At 52.8% G+C, this 23,432-nt stretch overlaps 1 protein-coding gene across 1 annotated transcript in view; it reads left to right on the top strand.

Annotated features, from left to right (window-relative positions):
- Positions 1 to 23,432, top strand: part of ERCC6 (ERCC excision repair 6, chromatin remodeling factor) — a gene marked incomplete at its 5' end in the record, with an annotated part of 118,697 nt that overhangs the window by 83,450 nt on the left and 11,815 nt on the right. The window contains 4 exon segments of the mRNA XM_075610267.1: positions 16,685 to 16,830; positions 18,871 to 19,371; positions 20,401 to 20,584; positions 21,886 to 21,964. Coding sequence (XP_075466382.1) covers positions 16,685 to 16,830; positions 18,871 to 19,371; positions 20,401 to 20,584; positions 21,886 to 21,964 — 910 coding nt within the window.

The raw sequence follows: 23,432 nt of genomic DNA, 5'->3' as shown, positions 1-23,432 counted from the left end.
GCGCGTGCGCTGCGGGGAGACCGGCGCTTCACAATACAAACCCCAGGACTACAACGTATTAGTGCAGAGTGTGCGAGCGCTGCGGGGAGACCGGCGCTTCACAATACAAACCCCAGGACTACAATGTATTAGTGCACAGTGTGCGAGCGCTGCGGGGAGACCGGCGCTTCACAATACAAACCCCAGGACTACAATGTATTAGTGCACAGTGTGCGAGCGCGTGCGCTGCGGGGAGACCGGCGCTTCACAATACAAACCCCAGGACTACAATGTATTAGTGCACAGTGTGTGAGCGCGTGCGCTGCAGGGAGACCGGCGCTTCACAATACAAACCCCCGGACTACAATGTATTAGTGCACAGTGTGTGAGCGCGAGCGCTGCGGGGAGACCGGCGCTTCACAATACAAACCCCAGGACTACAATGTATTAGTGCACAGTGTGTGAGCGCTGCGGGGAGACCGGCGCTTCACAATACAAACCCCAGGACTACAATGTATTAGTGCACAGTGTGCGTGCGCTGCGGGGAGACCGGCGCTTCACAATACAAACCCCAGGAATACAATGTATTAGTGCACAGTGTGCGTGCGCTGCGGGGAGACCGGCGCTTCACAATACAAACCCCAGGACTACAATGTATTAGTGCACAGTGTGCGAGCGCTGCGGGGAGACCGGCGCTTCACAATACAAACCCCAGGACTACAATGTATTAGTGCACAGTGTGCGAGCGCGTGCGCTGCAGGGAGACCGGCGCTTCACAATACAAACCCCAGGACTACAATGTATTAGTGCACAGTGTGCGAGCGCGTGCGCTGCGGGGAGACCGGCGCTTCACAATACAAACCCCAGGACTACAATGTATTAGTGCACAGTGTGCGAGCGCGTGCGCTGCGGGGAGACCGGCGCTTCACAATACAAACCCCAGGACTACAATGTATTAGTGCACAGTGTGCGAGCGCGTGCGCTGCGGGGAGACCGGCGCTTCACAATACAAACCCCAGGACTACAATGTATTAGTGCACAGTGTGTGAGCGCTGCGGGGAGACCGGCGCTTCACAATACAAACCCCAGGCCTACAATGTATTAGTGCACAGTGTGCGTGCGCTGCGGGGAGACCGGCGCTTCACAATGCAAACCCCAGGACTACAGCGTATTAGTGCACAGTGTGCGAGCGCGTGTGCTGCAGGGAGACCGGCTCTTCACAATACAAACCCCAGGACTACAATGTATTAGTGCACAGTGTGCGTGTGCTGCGGGGAGACCGGCGCTTCACAATACAAACCCCAGGACTACAATGTATTAGTGCACAGTGTGCGAGCGCGTGCGCTGCGGGGAGACCGGCGCTTCACAATACAAACCCCCGGACTACAATGTATTAGTGCACAGTGTGTGTGCGCGTGCGCTGCGGGGAGACCGGCGCTTCACAATACAAACCCCAGGACTACAATGTATTAGTGCACAGTGTGTGAGCGCGTGCGCTGCGGGGAGACCGGCGCTTCACAATACAAACCCCAGGACTACAGTGTATTAGTGCACAGTGTGCGAGCGCGTGCGCTGCGGGGAGACCGGCGCTTCACAATACAAACCCCAGGACTACAATGTATTAGTGCACAGTGTGCGTGCGCGTGCTCTGCGGGGAGACCGGCGCTTCACAATACAAACCCCAGGACTACAATGTATTAGTGCACAGTGTGCGTGCGCGTGCGCTGCGGGGAGACCGGCGCTTCACAATACAAACCCCAGGACTACAATGTATTAGTGCACAGTGTGCGAGCGCGTGCGCTGCGGGGAGACCGGGGCTTCACAATACAAAACCCCAGGACTACAATGTATTAGTGCACAGTGTGCGAGCGCGTGCGCTGCGGGGAGACCGGCGCTTCACCATACAAACCCCAGGACTACAATGTATTAGTGCACAGTGTGCGAGCGCGTGCGCTGCGGGGAGACTGGCGCTTCACAATACAAACCCCAGGACTACAATGTATTAGTGCACAGTGTGCGAGCGCGTGCGCTGCGGGGAGACCGGCGCTTCACAATACAAACCCCAGGACTACAATGTATTAGTGCACAGTGTGCGAGCGCTGCGGGGAGACCGGCGCTTCACAATACAAACCCCAGGACTACAATGTATTAGTGCACAGTGTGCGAGCGCGTGCGCTGCGGGGAGACCGGCGCTTCACAATACAAACCCCAGGACTACAATGTATTAGTGCACAGTGTGCGAGCGCGTGCGCTGCGGGGAGACCAGCGCTTCACAATACAAACCCCAGGACTACAATGTATTAGTGCACAGTGTGCGAGCGCGTGCGCTGCGGGGAGACCGGCGCTTCACAATACAAACCCCAGGACTACAATGTATTAGTGCACAGTGTGCGAGCGCTGCGGGGAGACCGGCGCTTCACAATACAAACCCCAGGACTACAATGTATTAGTGCACAGTGTGTGAGCGCGTGCGCTGCGGGGAGACCGGCGCTTCACAATACAAACCCCAGGACTACAACGTATTAGTGCACAGTGTGCGAGCGCGTGCGCTGCGGGGAGACCGGCGCTTCACAATACAAACCCCAGAACTACAATGTATTAGTGCACAGTGTGTGAGCGCGTGCGCTGCGGGGAGACCGGCGCTTCACAATACAAACCCCAGGACTACAATGTATTAGTGCACAGTGTGCGAGCGCGTGCGCTGCGGGGAGACCGGCGCTTCACAATACAAACCCCAGGACTACAATGTATTAGTGCACAGTGTGCGAGCGCTGCGGGGAGACCGGCGCTTCACAATACAAACCCCAGGACTACAATGTATTAGTGCACAGTGTGCGAGCGCGTGCGCTGCGGGGAGACCGGCGCTTCACAATACAAACCCCAGGACTACAATGTATTAGTGCACAGTGTGCGAGCGCGTGCGCTGCGCGGAGACCGGCGCTTCACAATACAAACCCCAGGACTACAATGTATTAGTGCACAGTGTGTGAGCGCGTGCGCTGCAGGGAGACCGGCGCTTCACAATACAAACCCCAGGACTACAATGTATTAGTGCACAGTGTGCGAGCGCGTGCGCTGCGGGGAGACCGGCGCTTCACAATACAAACCCCAGGACTACAACGTATTAGTGCACAGTGTGCGTGCGCTCGGGGAGACCGGCGCTTCACAATACAAACCCCAGGACTACAATGTATTAGTGCACAGTGTGCGAGCGCGTGCGCTGCGGGGAGACCGGCGCTTTATAATACAAACCCCAGGACTACAATGTATTAGTGCACAGTGTGCGAGCGCGTGCGCTGCGGGGAGACCGGCGCTTCACAATACAAACCCCAGGACTACAATGTATTAGTGCACAGTGTGTGAGCGCGTGCGCTGCGGGGAGACTGGCGCTTCACAATACAAACCCCAGGACTACAATGTATTAGTGCACAGTGTGCGAGCGCGTGCGCTGCGGGGAGACCGGCGCTTCACAATACAAACCCCAGGACTACAATGTATTAGTGCACAGTGTGCGAGCGCGTGCGCTGCGAGGAGACCGGCGCTTCACAATACAAACCCCAGGACTACAATGTATTAGTGCACAGTGTGCGAGCGCTGCGGGGAGATCGGCGCTTCACAATACAAACCCCAGAACTACAATGTATTAGTGCACAGTGTGTGAGCGCGTGCGCTGCGGGGAGACCGGCGCTTCACAATACAAACCCCAGGACTGCAGTGTATTAGTGCACAGTGTGTGAGCGCGTGCGCTGCGGGGAGACCGGCGCTTCACAATACAAACCCCAGGACTACAATGTATTAGTGCACAGTGTGCGAGCGCTGCGGGGAGACCGGCGCTTCACAATACAAACCCCAGGACTACAACGTATTAGTGCACAGTGTGCGTGCGCGTGCTCTGCGGGGAGACCGGCGCTTCACAATACAAACCCCAGGACTACAATGTATTAGTGCACAGTGTGCGAGCGCGTGCGCTGCGGGGAGACCGGCGCTTCACCATACAAACCCCAGGACTACAATGTATTAGTGCACAGTGTGCGAGCGCGTGCGCTGCGGGGAGACCTGCGCTTCACAATACAAACCCCAGGACTACAATGTATTAGTGCACAGTGTGCGTGCGCTGCGGGGAGACCGGCGCTTCACAATACAAACCCCAGGACTACAATGTATTAGTGTGCGAGCGCGTGCGCTGCGGAGAGACCAGCGCTTCACAATACAAACCCCAGGACTACAACGTATTAGTGCACAGTGTGCGAGCGCGTGCGCTGCGGGGAGACCAGCGCTTCACAATACAAACCCCAGGACTACAACGTATTAGTGCACAGTGTGCGTGCGCGTGCGCTGCGGGGAGACCAGCGCTTCACAATACAAACCCCAGGACTACAATGTATTAGTGCACAGTGTGCGAGCGCGTGCGCTGCGGGGAGACCGACGCTTCACTATACAAACCCCAGGACTACAATGTATTAGTGCACAGTGTGCGAGCGCTGCGGGGAGACCGGCGCTTCACAATACAAACCCCAGGACTACAGTGTATTAGTGCACAGTGTGCGTGCGCTGCGGGGAGACCGGCGCTTCACAATACAAACCCCAGGACTACAATGTATTAGTGCACAGTGTGCGAGCGCGTGCGCTGCGGGGAGACCGGCGCTTCACAATACAAACCCCCGGACTACAATGTATTAGTGCACAGTGTGCGTGCGCTGCGGGGAGACCGGCGCTTCACAATACAAACCCCAGGACTACAATGTATTAGTGCACAGTGTGCGAGCGCGTGCGCTGCGCGGAGACCAGCGCTTCACAATACAAACCCCAGGACTACAATGTATTAGTGCACAGTGTGCGAGCGCTGCGGGGAGACCGGCGCTTCACAATACAAACCCCAGGACTACAATGTATTAGTGCACAGTGTGCGAGCGCTGCGGGGAGACCGGCGCTTCACAATACAAACCCCAGGACTAGAATGTATTAGTGCACAGTGTGCGAGCGCGTGCGCTGCGGGGAGACCGGCGCTTCACAATACAAACCCCAGGACTAGAATGTATTAGTGCACAGTGTGCGAGCGCGTGCGCTGCGGGGAGACCGGCGCTTCACAATACAAACCCCAGGACTAGAATGTATTAGTGCACAGTGTGCGAGCGCGTGTGCTGCGGGGAGACCGGCGCTTCACAATACAAACCCCAGGACTAGAATGTATTAGTGCATAGTGTGCAAGCACGTGCGCTGCGGGGAGACCGGCGCTACACAATACAAACCCCAGGACTACAATGTATTAGTGCACAGTGTGCGAGCGCGTGCGCTGCGGGGAGACCGGCGCTTCACAATACAAACCCCAGGACTACAATGTATTAGTGCACAGTGTGCGAGCGCGTGCGCTGCGGGGAGACCGGCGCTTCACAATACAAACCCCAGGACTAGAATGTATTAGTGCACAGTGTGCGAGCGCGTGCGCTGCGGGGAGACCGGCGCTTCACAATACAAACCCCAGGACTACAATGTATTAGTGTGCGAGCGCGTGCGCTGCGGAGAGACCAGCGCTTCACAATACAAACCCCAGGACTACAACGTATTAGTGCACAGTGTGCGAGCGCGTGCGCTGCGGGGAGACCGGCGCTTCACAATACAAACCCAAGGACTACAATGTATTAGTGCACAGTGTGCGAGCGCGTGCGCTGCGGGGAGACCGGCGCTTCACAATACAAACCCCAGAACTACAATGTATTAGTGCATAGTGTGCGAGCGCTGCGGGGAGACCGGCGCTTCACAATACAAACCCCAGGACTACAATGTATTAGTGCACAGTGTGCGAGCGCGTGCGCTGCGGGGAGACCAGCGCTTCACAATACAAACCCCAGGACTACAATGTATTAGTGCACAGTGTGCGAGCGCGTGCGCTGCGGGGAGACCAGCGCTTCACAATACAAACCCCAGGACTACAACGTATTAGTGCACAGTGTGCGTGCGCGTGCGCTGCGGGGAGACCAGCGCTTCACAATACAAACCCCAGGACTACAATGTATTAGTGCACAGTGTGCGAGCGCGTGCGCTGCGGGGAGACCGGCGCTTCACTATACAAACCCCAGGACTACAATGTATTAGTGCACAGTGTGCGAGTGCGAGCGCTGCGGGGAGACCGGCGCTTCACAATACAAACCCCAGGACTACAATGTATTAGTGCACAGTGTGCGAGCGCGTGCGCTGCGGGGAGACCGACGCTTCACTATACAAACCCCAGGACTACAATGTATTAGTGCACAGTGTGCGAGTGCGAGCGCTGCGGGGAGACCGGCGCTTCACAATACAAACCCCAGGACTACAATGTATTAGTGCACAGTGTGCGAGCGCGTGCGCTGCGGGGAGACCGGCGCTTCACAATACAAACCCCAGGACTACAATGTATTAGTGCACAGTGTGCGAGCGCGTGCGCTGCGGGGAGACTGGCGCTTCACTATACAAACCCCAGGGCTACAATGTATTAGTGCACAGTGTGCGAGCGCGTGCGCTGCGGGGAGACCGGCGCTTCACAATACAAACCCCCGGACTACAATGTATTAGTGCATAGTGTGCGAGCGCGTGCGCTGCGGGGAGACCGGCGCTTCACAATACAAACCCCAGGACTACAATGTATTAGTGCACAGTGTGCGAGCGCGTGCGCTGCGCGGAGACCAGCGCTTCACAATACAAACCCCAGGACTACAATGTATTAGTGCACAGTGTGCGAGCGCTGCGGGGAGACCGGCGCTTCACAATACAAACCCCAGGACTACAATGTATTAGTGCACAGTGTGCGAGCGCTGCGGGGAGACCGGCGCTTCACAATACAAACCCCAGGACTAGAATGTATTAGTGCACAGTGTGCGAGCGCGTGCGCTGCGGGGAGACCGGCGCTTCACAATACAAACCCCAGGACTAGAATGTATTAGTGCACAGTGTGCGAGCGCGTGCGCTGCGGGGAGACCGGCGCTTCACAATACAAACCCCAGGACTACAACGTATTAGTGCACAGTGTGCGAGCACGTGCGCTGCGGGGAGACCGGCGCTACACAATACAAACCCCAGGACTACAATGTATTAGTGCACAGTGTGCGAGCGCGTGCGCTGCGGGGAGACCGGCGCTTCACAATACAAACCCCAGGACTACAATGTATTAGTGCACAGTGTGCGAGCGCTGCGGGGAGACCGGCGCTTCACAATACAAACCCCAGGACTACAATGTATTAGTGCATAGTGTGCGAGCGCATGCGCTGCGGGGAGACCGGCGCTTCACAATACAAACCCCAGGACTACAATGTATTAGTGCACAGTGTGCGAGCGCGTGCGCTGCGGGGAGACCGGCGCTTCACAATACAAACCCCAGGACTACAATGTATTAGTGCACAGTGTGCGAGCGCGTGTGCTGCGGGGAGACCGGCGCTTCACAATACAAACCCCAGGACTACAATGTATTAGTGCACAGTGTGCGAGCGCTGCGGGGAGACCGGCGCTTCACTATACAAACCCCAGGGCTACAATGTATTAGTGCACAGTGTGCGAGCGCGTGCGCTGCGGGGAGACCGGCGCTTCACAATACAAACCCCAGGACTACAATGTATTAGTGCACAGTGTGTGAGCGCGTGCGCTGCGGGGAGACCGGCGCTTCACAATACAAACATGTTTGTATTTCCCGCGTAACGGCCGGGTTATGTGAGCGTTTCGCCCAATGAGGGCGAACCAGATCCGTGACGTCACGGCCGCTCCCCCGACTCCCCACCCTGTCGCCTCTGCGTGCAGGACAGGAAATGTGCGCCGAGTAGCGTGTTCCTCTATAGACTCAGCCTTAGGCCGTGATTATACCAAAAGTCGCGCGCGCCGCCGCAAGCCAGAAAAACATTATAAAACCCAATAGCAGCGCTTTTACCTGCCGCGGCGTGCGCCCCGCTTGGAACTGCGGGCGGATGTCTCCTGGCGCGATCCTCAGATTTGTTCTTGGCTGGTGACGGCCGCGTTCCAGCCAATGAGGGTGAACTGCTCATGGCCACGCCTCTGTCTCCGCTTTGCCGTTTCCCTGGTATATCCCTTAGTGTGTGCGAGTGTGTGTGCTGTCCCTGTGTGTTACACCTGTGCCTGTGTGCATACCATACACACGCAGCACGTGTGTAACATGCAGCATCACACAACACGTATAATATACAGGCACAGTACACGCTGAGCAGAAGCACATGTATAATATACAGGTACAGCACGCAGGCGCATGTATAATATACAGGTACAGCACGCAGGCGCATGTATAATATACAGGTACAGCACGCAGGCACATGTGTAATATACAGGTACAGCACGCAGGCACATGTGTAATATACAGGCACAGTACACGCTGAGCAGAAGCACATGTATAATATACAGGTACAGCACGCAGGCGCATGTATAATATACAGGTACAGCACGCAGGCGCATGTATAATATACAGGTACAGCACGCAGGCGCATGTATAATATACAGGCACAGTACACGCTGAGCAGAAGCACATGTATAATATACAGGTACAGCACGCAGGCGCATGTATAATATACAGGTACAGCACGCAGGCGCATGTATAATATACAGGTACAGCACGCAGGCACATGTGTAATATACAGGTACAGCACGCAGGCACATGTGTAATATACAGGCACAGTACACGCTGAGCAGAAGCACATGTATAATATACAGGTACAGCACGCAGGCGCATGTATAATATACAGGTACAGCACGCAGGCGCATGTATAATATACAGGTACAGCACGCAGGCGCATGTATAATATACAGGCACAGTACACGCTGAGCAGAAGCACATGTATAATATACAGGTACAGCACGCAGGCGCATGTATAATATACAGGTACAGCACGCAGGCGCATGTATAATATACAGGTACAGCACGCAGGCGCATGTATAATATACAGGTACAGCACGCAGGCGCATGTATAATATACAGGTACAGCACGCAGGCGCATGTATAATATACAGGTACAGCACGCAGGCGCATGTATAATATACAGGTACAGCACGCAGGCGCATGTATAATATACAGGTACAGCACGCAGGCGCATGTATAATATACAGGTACAGCACGCAGGCGCATGTATAATATACAGGTACAGCACGCAGGCGCATGTGTAATATACAGGTACAGCACGCACGCGCATGTATAATATACAGGTACAGCACGCACGCGCATGTATAATATACAGGTACAGCACGCAGGCGCATGTATAATATACAGGTACAGCACGCAGGCGCATGTATAATATACAGGTACAGCACACAGGCGCATGTATAATATACAGGTACAGCACGCAGGCGCATGTATAATATACAGGTACAGCACACAGGCGCATGTATAATATACAGGTACAGCACGCAGACACATGTATAATATACAGGCACAGTAAACGCTGAGCAGAAGCACATGTATAATATACAGGTACAGCACGCAGGCGCATGTGTAATATACAGGCACAGTACACGCTGAGCAGAAGCACATGTATAATATACAGGTACAGCACGCAGGTGCATGTGTAATATACAGGCACAGTACACGCTGAGCAGAAGCACATGTATAATATACAGGTACAGCACGCAGGTGCATGTGTAATATACAGGCACAGTACACGCTGAGCAGAAGCACATGTATAATATACAGGTACAGCACGCAGGTGCATGTGTAATATACAGGCACAGTACACTCTGAGCAGAAGCACATGTATAATATACAGGTACAGCACGCAGGTGCATGTGTAATATACAGGCACAGTACACGCTGAGCAGAAGCACATGTATAATATACAGGTACAGCACGCAGGTGCATGTGTAATATACAGGCACAGTACACTCTGAGCAGAAGCACATGTATAATATACAGGTACAGCACACAGGCGCATGTAAAGAATATCAGTGCAATGAATCACATAGGGGTATCACATTTATATTAGTGATAGTATATAAAATGCACATAGAAGTGCCGTAGCAATGCAATGTATAAGGATGGTTATAGAGACGAACCAAAATGACACAGATTACCCAGCACCCCTCCTAACAGGACAAAGCTCAGCAGTTACAGTGGAAACTTCTCACCAGAGAACAGAAACCTGTTGTAACAGCCACACTCAGAAATTCTTCAGGCAGCACCGACAGGGAACGCACCCGCTCTCGCCTTGGCAGTGACGGAGTCGCTCCCGTCTTTGGAGTAAGGTAGGTAAAGGTCAGATTCGTCTCCACCTCTCTCTCATCGTCTGATCGCTCGCCGCTTGCTGCTCTGCTCCAAACGGACGCTGGTTAAGGAACGCACCTCCTGCTCCCGGTTTGCAGCTTTCAGGGGTCACGAGACATCAGACAGGGCGGGTCTCTGGAGATCATTACACCTGACGTGTGCTGCTCACAGGTGAATACGCACACTGCTTTGCCTCGTTTTCTGAGTGGAAATGTAACAGGGATCCTCTAAAGAAAGCTCTTAAATCGCTGAAATACAGTTAGGTCCGGAAATAATTGGACACTGATACAAGTTTTGTTATTTCGGCTGTGTACCAAAATAAATTCAAGTTACAGTTAAATAATGAATATTGGCTTAAAGTGCAGTCTATCAGCTTTAATTTGAGGGTATTCACATACAAATTGGAGGAAGGGTTTAGGAATTACATCTCTTTAATATGTAGCCCCCTCTTCTTCAAGGGACCAACAGTAATTGGACAATTGACTCAAAAGCTGTTGCATGGACAGGTGTGGGCTATTCCTTTGTTATTTCATCATCAATTAAGCAGGTAAAAGGTCTGGAGTTGATTCAAGGTGTGGCATTCGCATTTGGAAGCTGTTGCTGTGAACTCTCAATGCAAGTGAAACAGGGCATCCTTAGGCTGCAAAAAAAAAGAAAGTCCATCAGAGAGATAGCAGGAACATTAGGATCCTTTCCATGGTAAAGAAAAAACCCCCATCACAACATCCAGCTAAGTGAAGAACACTCTCCAGGAGGTAGGCATATCATTAGCCAAGTCTACCATAAAGAGAAGACTTCACGAGAGCAAATACAGAGGGTTCACCAGAAGGTGCAAACAATTCATAAGCCTCAAGAATAGAAAGGCCAGATTAGACTTTGCCAAACAATATCTAAAAAAAAAGCCAGTCCAGTTCTGGAACAGCATTCTTTGGACAGATGAAACTAAGATCAACCTGTACCAGAATGATGGGAAGAAAAAAGTATGGAGAAGGCTTCGAACAGCTCATGATCCGAAGCATACCACATCATCTGTAAAACACGGTGGAGACAGTGTGATGGCATGGGCATGCATGGCTTACAATGGCACTGGGTCACTAGTGTTTATTGATGATGTGACAGAAGACAGAAGCAGCCGGATGAATTCTGAAGTGTATAGGGATATATTGTCTGCTCAGATTCACCGAAGTTGATTGGACGGCGCTTCACTTTACAGATGGACAATGACCCAAAACATACTGCGAAAGCAACCCAGGAGTTTTTTAACGCAAAGAAGTGTAATATTCTTCAATGGCCGAGTCAATCACCTGATCTCAACCCGATCGAGCATGTATTTCACTTGCTGAAGACAAACTTAAGGCAGAAAGACCCACGAACAAACAACAACTGAAGATAGCTGCAGTAAAGGCCTGGCAAAGCATCACAAAGGAGGAAACCCAGCGTTTGGTGATGTCCATGCGTTCCAGACTTCAGTCATTGCCTGCAAAGGATTCTCGACACAGTGTTAAAAATGAACATTTTATTTATGATTGTTTTAATTTGTCCAATTACATTTGAGCCCCTGAAATAAAGGGGACTGTGTATGAAAATGGTTGCAATTCCTAAACGTTTCATACGATATTTTTGTTCAACCCCTTTAATTAAAGCTGAAAGTCTGCATTTCTATTGCATCTCAGTTGTTTCATTTCAAATTAATTGTGGTGGCGTACAGAGCCAAAATTGTTTCAGTGTCCAATTATTTCCGGATCTAACTGTATAGACTTAATCTAAACTTGAGAAATATAAAAAATATATAAAATAACACACTGCCAGTTCCAGTTTTTTTTATTTTGATTAAGTCTATATTTAGCGATTTTAGAGGATCCCTGTTACATTTCCACTCAGAAAACGAGGCAAAGCAGTGTGCGTATTCACCTGTGAGCAGCACACGTCAGGTGTAATGATCTCCAGAGACCCGCCCTGTCTGATGTCTCGTGACCCCTGAAAGCTGCAAACCGGGAGCAGGAGGTGCGTTCCTTAACCAGCGTCCGTTTGGAGCAGAGCAGCAAGCGGCGAGCGATCAGACGATGAGAGAGAGGTGGAGACGAATCTGACCTTTACCTACCTTACTCCAAAGACGGGAGCGACTCCGTCACTGCCAAGGCGAGAGCGGGTGCGTTCCCTGTCGGTGCTGCCTGAAGAATTTCTGAGTGTGGCTGTTACAACAGGTTTCTGTTCTCTGGTGAGAAGTTTCCACTGTAACTGCTGAGCTTTGTTCTGTTAGGAGGGGTGCTGGGTAATCTGTGTCATTTTGGTTCGTCTCTATAACCATCCTTATACATTGCATTGCTACGGCACTTCTATGTGCATTTTATATACTATCACTAATATAAATGTGATACCCCTATGTGATTCATTGCACTGATATTCTTTACACGTTTCACCCTATCTTGATGTGAGCCATCATTTCCATTAGCTGCTCGTTATCACATCACCATCCCTAATGATTCTTATACTTTGAGAGGTTTAGGATTGGTTATACAATTAATTTGGAGCGCACTAACTTTTTTCTCTACACATTCACAAAGAGACATGTATAATATACAGGCACAGCACACAGACACACGTATAAGGGCTGTAATATACAGCATGCGGCCGTGCGTTCCTATGCGAACGCGCGTGCACGTGCCACATGCTTTTCCTGTATATAGTGCCGGGAGCTGCAGGTAAGGTATATGTGTATGTATGTGTGAGTATGTGTGAGTATATGTGTGTGCATGGGTTGTGTGAGTGAAAGTAAGTCCTAGATAAGATTTTTTTTTTAAAGAAAAAAAACTTTAATAAATATATATATTTTTTTTACTTCTGCAGTTATTTGCACGCACACACACACACACACACACATACACACAAACACACATCCATACAAACACGCATACATGCATACACACATCCACGCATACATGCATACACACATCCACGCATACATGCATACACACATCCACGCATACATGCATACATATACACACACACACACACATCCATACAAACACGCATGCATGCATACACACATCCACGCATACATGCATACACACATCCACGCATACATGCATACATATACACACACACACACACATCCATACAAACATGCATACATGCATACACACATCCACGCATACATGCATACACACATCCACGCATACATGCATACATATACACACACACACACACATCCATACAAACATGCATACATGCATACACGCATCCACGCATACATGCATACACACATCCACGCATACATGCATACATATACACACACACACACACATCCATACAAACACGCATACATGCATACACACATCCACGCATGCATACATACACACACACACACACACACACATCCATACAAACACGCATACATGCATACACACATCCACGCATGCATACATACACACACACATCCATACAAACATGCATACACACATCCACGCATACATGCATACATATACACACACACACACACATCCATACAAACACGCATACATGCATACACACATCCACGCATACATGCATACACACATCCACGCATACATGCATACATATACACACACACACACACATCCATACAAACACGCATACATGCATACACACATCCACGCATGCATGCATACATACACACACACACACACACATCCATACAAACATGCATACACACATCCACGCATGCATACATACACACACACACACACACACACACACACATCCATACAAACATGCATACATGCATACACACATCCACGCATACATGCATACATACATACACACACACACACACACATACATACATTTGAGCGCAGGCAGCGGCGCGAAAAGATGAATTTCCTCAGCTTCGCCGCTGTCTGTCGGCGCCCCGCTCCCTGCCGTGCGCGCGCGGCCCTTCTATAGAAAGGCTGACTAACGTCAGCCAACTAAAAATCCGCGCCCGGCACTATAGAACGTGCCTAATATACAGGAACAGCACAGGTGCACAACCACAGGTAAGCACACAGACCCATGTATAATATACAGGTACAGCACACAGACCCATGTATAATATACAGGTACAGCACGCAGACACATGTATAATATACAGGTACAGCACGCAGACACATGTATAATATACAGGTACAGCACACAGACCCATGTATAATATACAGGTACAGCACACAGACACATGTATAATATACAGGTACAGCACGCAGACACATGTATAATATACAGGTAAAGCACACAGACACATGTATAATATACAGGTACAGCACACAGACACATGTATAATATACAGGTACAGCACGCAGACACATGTATAATATACAGGTACAGCACGCAGACACATGTATAATATACAGGTACAGCACACAGACCCATGTATAATATACAGGTACAGCACGCAGACACATGTATAATATACAGGTAAAGCACACAGACACATGTATAATATACAGGTACAGCACACAGACCCATGTATAATATACAGGTACAGCACGCAGACACATGTATAATATACAGGTAAAGCACACAGGCGCATGTATAATATACAGGTACAGCACGCAGACACATGTATAATATACAGGTACAGCACGCAGACACATGTATAATATACAGGTACAGCACGCAGACACGTATAATATACAGGTACAGCACGCAGACACATGTATAATATACAGGTACAGCACGCAGACACATGTATAATATACAGGTACAGCACACAGACCCATGTATAATATACAGGTACAGCACGCAGACACATGTATAATATACAGGTACAGCACACAGACCCATGTATAATATACAGGTACAGCACGCAGACACATGTATAATATACAGGTAAAGCACACAGACACATGTATAATATACAGGTACAGCACACAGACCCATGTATAATATACAGGTACAGCACGCAGACACATGTATAATATACAGGTAAAGCACACAGGCGCATGTATAATATACAGGTACAGCACGCAGACACATGTATAATATACAGGTACAGCACGCAGACACGTATAATATACAGGTACAGCACGCAGACACGTATAATATACAGGTACAGCACGCAGACACATGTATAATATACAGGTACAGCACGCAGGCGCATGTATAATATACAGGTACAGCACACAGGCGCATGTATAATATACAGGTTCAGCACGCAGACACATGTATAATATACAGGTACAGCACGCAGACACATGTATAATATACAGGTACAGCACGCAGACCCATGTATAATATACAGGTACAGCACGCAGACACATGTATAATATACAGGTACAGCACGCAGACACATGTATAATATACAGGTACAGCACGCAGACACATGTATAATATACAGGTACAGCACACAGACACATATAATATAATATACAGGTACAGCACGCAGACACACGTATAATATACAGGTACAGCACACAGGCGCATGTATAATATACAGGTACAGCGCACAGGCGCATGTATAATATACAGGTACAGCACACAGGCGCATGTATAATATACAGGTACAGTACGCAGGCGCATGTATAATATACAAGTACAGCACGCAGACACATGTATAATATACAGGTACAGCACACGGACACGTATAATATACCGGTACAGCACACAGACTCACGTATAATATACAGGTAAAGCACACAGACACATGTATAATATACAGGTACAGCACACAGACACACGTATAATATACAGGTACAGCACGCAGACACGTATAATATAATATACAGGTACAGAACGCAGACACATGTATAATATACAGGTACAGCACGCAGACCCATGTATAATATACAGGTACAGCACACAGACACACGTATAATATACAGGTAAAGCACACAGACACATGTATAATATACAGGAACAGCACGCAGGCGCATGTATAATATACAGGTACAGCACACAGACGCCTATAATATACAGGAACAGCACAGGTGCACAACCACAGGTAAAGCACAGTGACACGCAACCTGCAGCACACACAATTCTACCACAACTACCAAAACAAACCCAAATATAACCTGCATTGACTGGTGTTGAGCAGGACACCCTGGGGCGTATTCATTGAACTACAATAGTGCCGATCAGGGCACTATCGCAAAGAAAATCACATTTATGTCCATTGGAGGTTTAAGGCAATAATGCCCCACTGTCACTAACCTTTTCAAAGCGACACAGTGTCGCACAATTCCACACACTATGAGCTACACACACTGACTAAAATCCATACACAATGTCTCATCACACTGACACATATCCAAAGTGACCTACATGGGCACACCATTACACACCGACACACAGGGCCACATCTATACACACACACACAGAAACACAACGATGAACACAGACACGGTGACGCTGCATCTGGCACTGCCGCCTGCCATGGGCACAGAGCTGGTATAATGCACATGGTGCCGTAGTGTGAGGTGACAGGAGTGCCCCAGGCCACCCCCCTCAGTGACGTGTCTCTGTCCCCAGACAAATCTTCAAGCAGTTCCTGACTAACCGCGTGCTGAAAGACCCAAAACAGAGGCGCTTCTTCAAATCCAATGACTTGTACGAGCTCTTCACCCTGAGCAGCCCAGATCCCAGCCAGGGCACCGAAACCAGCGCCATCTTCGCAGGTACGCACTGTGGGAAAGGGCTGGCACCGCCTCTGTGCCCGTCCACAATCAGACGTTCCTGGCACCGCCTCTGTGCCCGTCCGCAATCAGACGTGCCTGGCACCGCCTCTGTGCCCGTCCGCAATCAGATGTGCCTGGCACCGGCCTTGTGCCCGTCCGCAATCAGACGTGCCTGGCACCGCCTCTGTGCCCGTCCGCAATCAGACGTGCCTGGCACCGCCTCTGTGCCCGTCCGCAATCAGATGTGCCTGGCACCGGCCTTGTGCCCGTCCGCAATCAGACGTGCCTGGCACCGCCTCTGAGCCCGTCCGCAATCAGACGTGCCTGGCACCGCCTCTGTGCCCGTCCGCAATCAGACGTGCCTGGCACCGCCTCTGTGTACCTCCCAATTAGAGACAAGCCCGGCACCGCCTCTGTGCCGCCCACAATTAGACATGCCTGGCACCGCCTCTGTGCCCGTCTGTAATCCGAGAGGAAGAGTGGCATTGCTTCTATGCCCACCCAGCCTGAGAGCGGGAGAGTGGCATTGCTCCTGTGCCCACCCAGCCTTAGAGGGAAAGTGGCATTGCTCCTGTTCCCACCCAGCCTGAGAGGGAGAGAGTGGCATTGTGCCTGTGCCCACCCAGCCTGAGAGGGAGAGAGTGGCATTGTGCCTGTGCCCACCCAGCCTGAGAGGGGGAGAGTGGCATTGTGCATGTGCCCACCCAGCCTGAGAGGGAGAGAGTAGCATTGTGTATGTGCCCACCCAGCCTGAGAGGGAGAAAGTGGCATTGTGCCTGTGCCCACCGAGCCTGAGAGGGGGAGAGGGGCATTGTGCATGTGCCCACCCAGCCTGAGAGGGAGAGAGTGGCATTGTGCATGTGCCCACCCAGCCTGAGAGGGAGAGAGTGGCATTGTGCCTGTGCCCACCCAGCCTGAGAGGGAGAGTGGCATTGTGCCTGTACCGACCCAGCCTGAGAGGGAGAGAGTGGCATTGTGCCTGTGCCCACCCAGCCTGAGAGGGAGAGTGGCATTGTGCCTGTGCCCACCCAGCCTGAGAGGGGGAGAGTGGCATTGTGCATGTGCCCACCCAGCCTGAGAGGGAGAGAGTGGCATTGTGCATGTACCCACCCAGCCTGAGAGGGAGAGAGTGGCATTGTGCCTGTGCCCACCCAGCCTGAGAGGGAGAGAGTGGCATTGTGCCTGTGCCCACCCAGCCTGAGAGGGAGAGTGGCTGTGTGCCTGTGCCCACCCAGCCTGAGAGGGAGAGAGTGGCATTGTGGCTGTGCCCACCCAGCCTTAGGGAGAGAGTGGCATTATGCCTGTGCCCACCCTGCCTGAGAGGGAAAGTGGCATTGTGCCTGTGCCCACCCAGCCCGAGAGGGAGAGTGGCATTGTGTCTGTGCCCACCCAGCCTGAGAGGGGGAGAGTGGCATTGTGCCCACCCAGCCTGAGAGGGAGAGAGTGGCATTGTGCCTGTGCCCACCCAGCCTGAGAGGGAGAGAGTGGCATTGTGCCTATGCCCACACAGCCTGAGATGGAGGGTGGCAGTGAGCCTGCCCACCCAGCCTGAGAGGGAGAGAGTGGCATTGTGCCTGTGCCCACCCAACCTGAGAGGGAGAGAGTGGCATTGTGCCTGTGCCCACCCAGCCTGAGAGGGAGAGAGTGGCATTGCTCCTATGCCCACCCAGCCTGAGATGGCACGGCTTGCCCTGCCTTTTTGGCCGCCTGTTCTGTAACACACCAGATAATTACGTTAGTGAGCGGGAGGTTGGAACGTCTGCCGGTTTGCACCCCACATGTTGTGTATGTTACTGGATAATTGTGCGTTTGTTGGGTGCACACTCGCACAGCTCTGCCCATTGTGCACCTGTCCTGTGTATAACATGACATGCTGTCTGAGTGGCGGTCTCACTTCTGCTGTGCGTGGCTGTGTGTATCTGTGGGTATATAAATGGATAGATTACTGTATTAGTGCGAGGCTGGCATTGCCACCTTTCCTGGGCATACCTGCAGGCTGGCACAGGTGTACCCACTCAGCCTGTGCTGTTTGTTTTCCAGGCACTGGATCAGATGTTCAGGTTTCTAAGCGTCCTGGCAAGCGACCACTACTGGCCCCCGACATCGCTACCCGTGGGGACCCTCCTGACACCCCGAGAAGTGCCCCCTCTGTGCTCCGGGAGCCCTCCATGTCTTCCAATGGCCTGCTACCCATCCCCCAGGAGCCCCCTGGGCCAGACGATTCAGAGAAGGAGTCCAGCTCGGGAATTGCCCCCCGTGCTGCCCTAGAACCCGGTCCAGGAAGAGACGGTGACGGGAAGTCGCTGCCCACGGCCCCCGATAACTGCCACCGCAAACACAAAGCCAAGACGAAGCACCACGGCAAGGACGGGCGCGGCAGGAGAAGGCGGGGGGACGCCAAGTTTGAGGGGGAGAGGATCCCCAACCTGGTGAAGCAGAAGCCGGGGCGGCAGGAGGATGGGGGGGCTGAAGCCCCGGGCGGGCAGGAGGACCGGAGGGCGAGTGATGACTATGTCCTGGAGAAGCTCTTCAAGAAGTCAGGTGGGTGACGCTCTGCCACTGACGGTGTGTGACCCTGGGCATACTACATGACGTGCTGTGACGGTGTGTGTGACCCTGGGCATACTACATGACGTGCTCTGCCACTGACGGTGTGTGTGACCCTGGGCATACTACAAGAAATGCTCTGCCACTGATGGTGTGTGTGACCCTGGGCATACTACAAGACATGCTCTGCCACTGACGGTGTGTGTGACCCTGGGCATACTACAAGACGTGCTCTGCCACTGAAGGTGTGTGACCCTGGGCATACTACAAGAAATGCTCTGCCACTGACGGTGTGTGTGACCCTGGGCATACTACAAGAAATGCTCTGCCACTAACAGTGTGTGTGACCCTGGGCATACTACAAGAAATGCTCTGCCACTAACGGTGTGTGTGACCCTGGGCATACTACAAGAAGTGCTCTGCCACTGACGGTGTGTGTGACCCTGGGCATACTACAAGAAGTGATCTGCCACTGACGGTGTGTGTGACTCTGGGCATACTACAAGACGTGCTCTGCCACTGACGGTGTGTGTGACTCTGGGCATACTAAAAGACGTGCTCTGCCACTGACAGTGTGTGTGACCGTGGGCATACTATAAGACGTGCTCTGCCACTGACGGTGTGCGTGACCCTGGGCATACTACAAGAAATGCTCTGCCACTAACGGTGTGTGTGACCCTGGGCATACTACAAGAAGTGCTCTGCCACTGACGGTGTGTGTGACCCTGGGCATACTACAAGAAGTGATCTGCCACTGACGGTGTGTGTGACTCTGGGCATACTACAAGACGTGCTCTGCCACTGACGGTGTGTGTGACTCTGGGCATACTAAAAGACGTGCTCTGCCACTGACAGTGTGTGTGACCGTGGGCATACTATAAGACGTGCTCTGCCACTGACGGTGTGCGTGACTCTGGGCATACTACAAGACGTGCTCTGCCACTGACGGTGTGCGTGACCCTGGGCATACTGGAAGTGGTGCTCTGCCTCTGGTTCCCTGCGTGACCCTGATCGTCTCCCCAGGTGTGCACAGCGTGATGAAACACGATGTGATCATGGATTCCTCTCACCCGGACTTTGTGTTGGTGGAGGGCGAGGCGTGCCGCGTGGCACAGGAGGCTCTGCGCGTTCTGAAAATCTCCCGCCAGCGCTGCCACGTGGCCTCCTCTGGTATCCCAACGTGGACCGGAACCAACAGCGGAGCCAAGTGAGAACACCGGAATCTGCAGAGCATCGCACAGCATGGGAGTACTGCACTGCTCTGCAGAGCATCGCACAGCATGGGAGTACTGCACTGCTCTGCAGAAAATCACAGAGCATGGGAGTACTGCAGTGCTCTGCAGAGCATCGCACAGCATGGGAGTACAGCACTACTCTGCAGAGCATCGCACGACATGGGAGTACTGCACTGCTCTGCAGAGCATCGCACAGCATGGGACTACTGCAGTGCTCTGCAGCGCATCGCACAGCATGGGACTACTGCAGTGCTCTGCAAAGCATTTCACAGCATGGGACTACTGCAGTGCTCTGCAGAGCATCGCACAGCATGGGAGTACTGCACTGCTCTGCAGAGCATCGCACAGCATGGGAATACTGCAGTGCTCTGCAGAACATCGCACAGCATGGGAGTACAGCACTGCTCTGCAGAGCATCGCACAGCATGGGACTACTGCAGTGCTCTGCAGAGCATCGCGTGGCATGGGAGTACTGCACTGCTCTGCAGAGCATCGCACGGTATGAGACTACTGCAGTGCTCTGCAGAGCATCGCACAACATGGGAGTACTGCACTGCTCTGCAGAAAATCACAGGGCATGGGAGTACTGCAGTGCTCTGCAGAGCATCGCACAGCATGGGAGTACAGCACTGCTCTGCAGAGCATCGTACAACATGGGAGTACTGCAGTGCTCTGCAGAACATTGCACGGCATGGGAGTACTGCAGTGCTCTGCAGAGCATCGCACAGCATGGGAGTACAGCAGTGCTCTGCAGAGCATCACACAGCATGGGAGTACACCAGTGCTCTGCAGAGCATCGCATAGCATGGGAGTTCTGCAGTGCTCTGCAGAATATCGCACAGCATGGGAGTACAGCACTGCTCTGCAGTACATCGCACAGCATTGGAGTACAGCACTGCTCTGCAGAGCATTGCACAGCATGGGAGTACTGCAGTGCTCTGCAGAGCATCGCATGGCATGGGACTACTGCAGTGCTCTGCAGAGCATCGCACAGCATGGGCGTACAGCACCTGGGGGGTTCAGTCTGCACATGGGGGGGGGGGGAATCTGCACCTGGGGGGTTCAGTCTGCACATGGGGGAGGGCAGTCTGCACCTAGGTGGGTGGGACAGTTTGCACCTGATCGGGGGGGGGGGGAGTTTGCAAATGGGGAAATGGGTGAGGGTCAGTCTGTGGGGGAGGGGAGCAGTCTCCATATTGAGGGGTCAGTTTGCACATGGGGGAGGGCAGTCTGTGGGTCTTGCTGGTTCAACATGTTCCCGGTTCTGTTGCAGGCGCCGATTCGGACAGAAGAAGAACCCTCTGCTGTTCCCCTCCGAGGTCCCGGGAAAGCCCCCCCAGGACAAGTGCAAGGTAACGACGGGGAGTGATACTGCAGTGTGCGGTGGTACCGGTACTGCCCAGAGAGCAGTATTCACACTGCAGACGGGGAGTGATACTGCAGTGTGCGGCGGTACCGGTGCTGCCCAGGGAGCAGTATTCACACTGCAGACGGGGAGTGATACTGCAGTGTGCGGCGGTACCGGTGCTGCCCAGAGAGCAGTATTCACACTGCAGACGGGGAGTGATACTGCAGTGTGCGGCGGTACCGGTACTGCCCAGGCAGCAGTATTCACACTGCAGACGGGGAGTGATACTAAAGTGTGCGGCGGTACCGGTGCTGCCCGGGGAGCAGTATTCACACTGCAGACGGGGAGTGATACTGCAGTGTGCGGTGGTACCGGTGCTGCCCAGAGAGCAGTATTCACACTGCAGACGGGGAGTGATACTGCAGTGTGCGGCGGTACCGGTGCTGCCCAGGGAGCAGTATTCACACTGCAGACGGGGAGTGATACTGCAGTGTGCGGTGGTACCGGTGCTGCCCAGGGAGCAGTATTCACACTGCAGACGGGGAGTGATACTGCAGTGTGCGGTGGTACCGGTACTGCCCAGGGAGCAGTATTCACACTGCAGACGGGGAGTGATACTGCAGTGTGCGGTGGTACCGGTGCTGCCCAGGGAGCAGTATTCACACTGCAGACGGGGAGTGATACTGCAGTGTGCGGTGGTACCGGTGCTGCCCAGGGAGCAGTATTCACACTGCAGACGGGGAGTGATGCTGCAGTGTGCGGCGGTACCGGTGCTGCCCAGGGAGCAGTATTCACACTGCAGACGGGGAGTGATACTGCAGTGTGCGGTGGTACCGGTGCTGCCCAGGGAGCAGTATTCACACTGCAGACGGGGAGTGATACTGCAGTGTGCGGTGGTACCGGTGCTGCCCAGGGAGCAGTATTCACACTGCAGACGGGGAGTGATACTGCAGTGTGCGGTGGTACCGGTGCTGCCCAGAGAGCAGTATTCACACTGCAGACGGGGAGTGATACTGCAGTGTGCGGTGGTAACGGTGCTGCCCAGGGAGCAGTATTCACACTGCAGACGGGGAGTGATACTGCAGTGTGCGGTGGTACCGGTGCTGCCCAGGGAGCAGTATTCACACTGCAGACGGGGAGTGATACTGCAGTGTGCGGCGGTACCGGTGCTGCCCAGGGAGCAGTATTCACACTGCAGACGGGGAGTGATACTGCAGTGTGCGGTGGTACCGGTGCTGCCCAGGGTGCAGTATTCACACTGCAGACGGGGAGTGATACTGCAGTGTGCGGTGGTACCGGTGCTGCCCAGGGAGCAGTATTCACACTGCAGACGGGGAGTGATACTGCAGTGTGCGGCGGTACCGGTGCTGCCCAGGGAGCAGTATTCACACTGCAGACGGGGAGTGATACTGCAGTGTGCGGTGGTACCGGTGCTGCCCAGGGAGCAGTATTCACACTGCAGACGGGGAGTG

The sequence above is a fragment of the Ascaphus truei genome, chromosome 8 (genome assembly GCF_040206685.1).
Source record: "Ascaphus truei isolate aAscTru1 chromosome 8, aAscTru1.hap1, whole genome shotgun sequence".
In the NCBI taxonomy this organism is placed as follows: Eukaryota; Metazoa; Chordata; class Amphibia; order Anura; family Ascaphidae; genus Ascaphus; species Ascaphus truei.
This window is presented reverse-complemented; position numbering and strand designations above follow the sequence as displayed.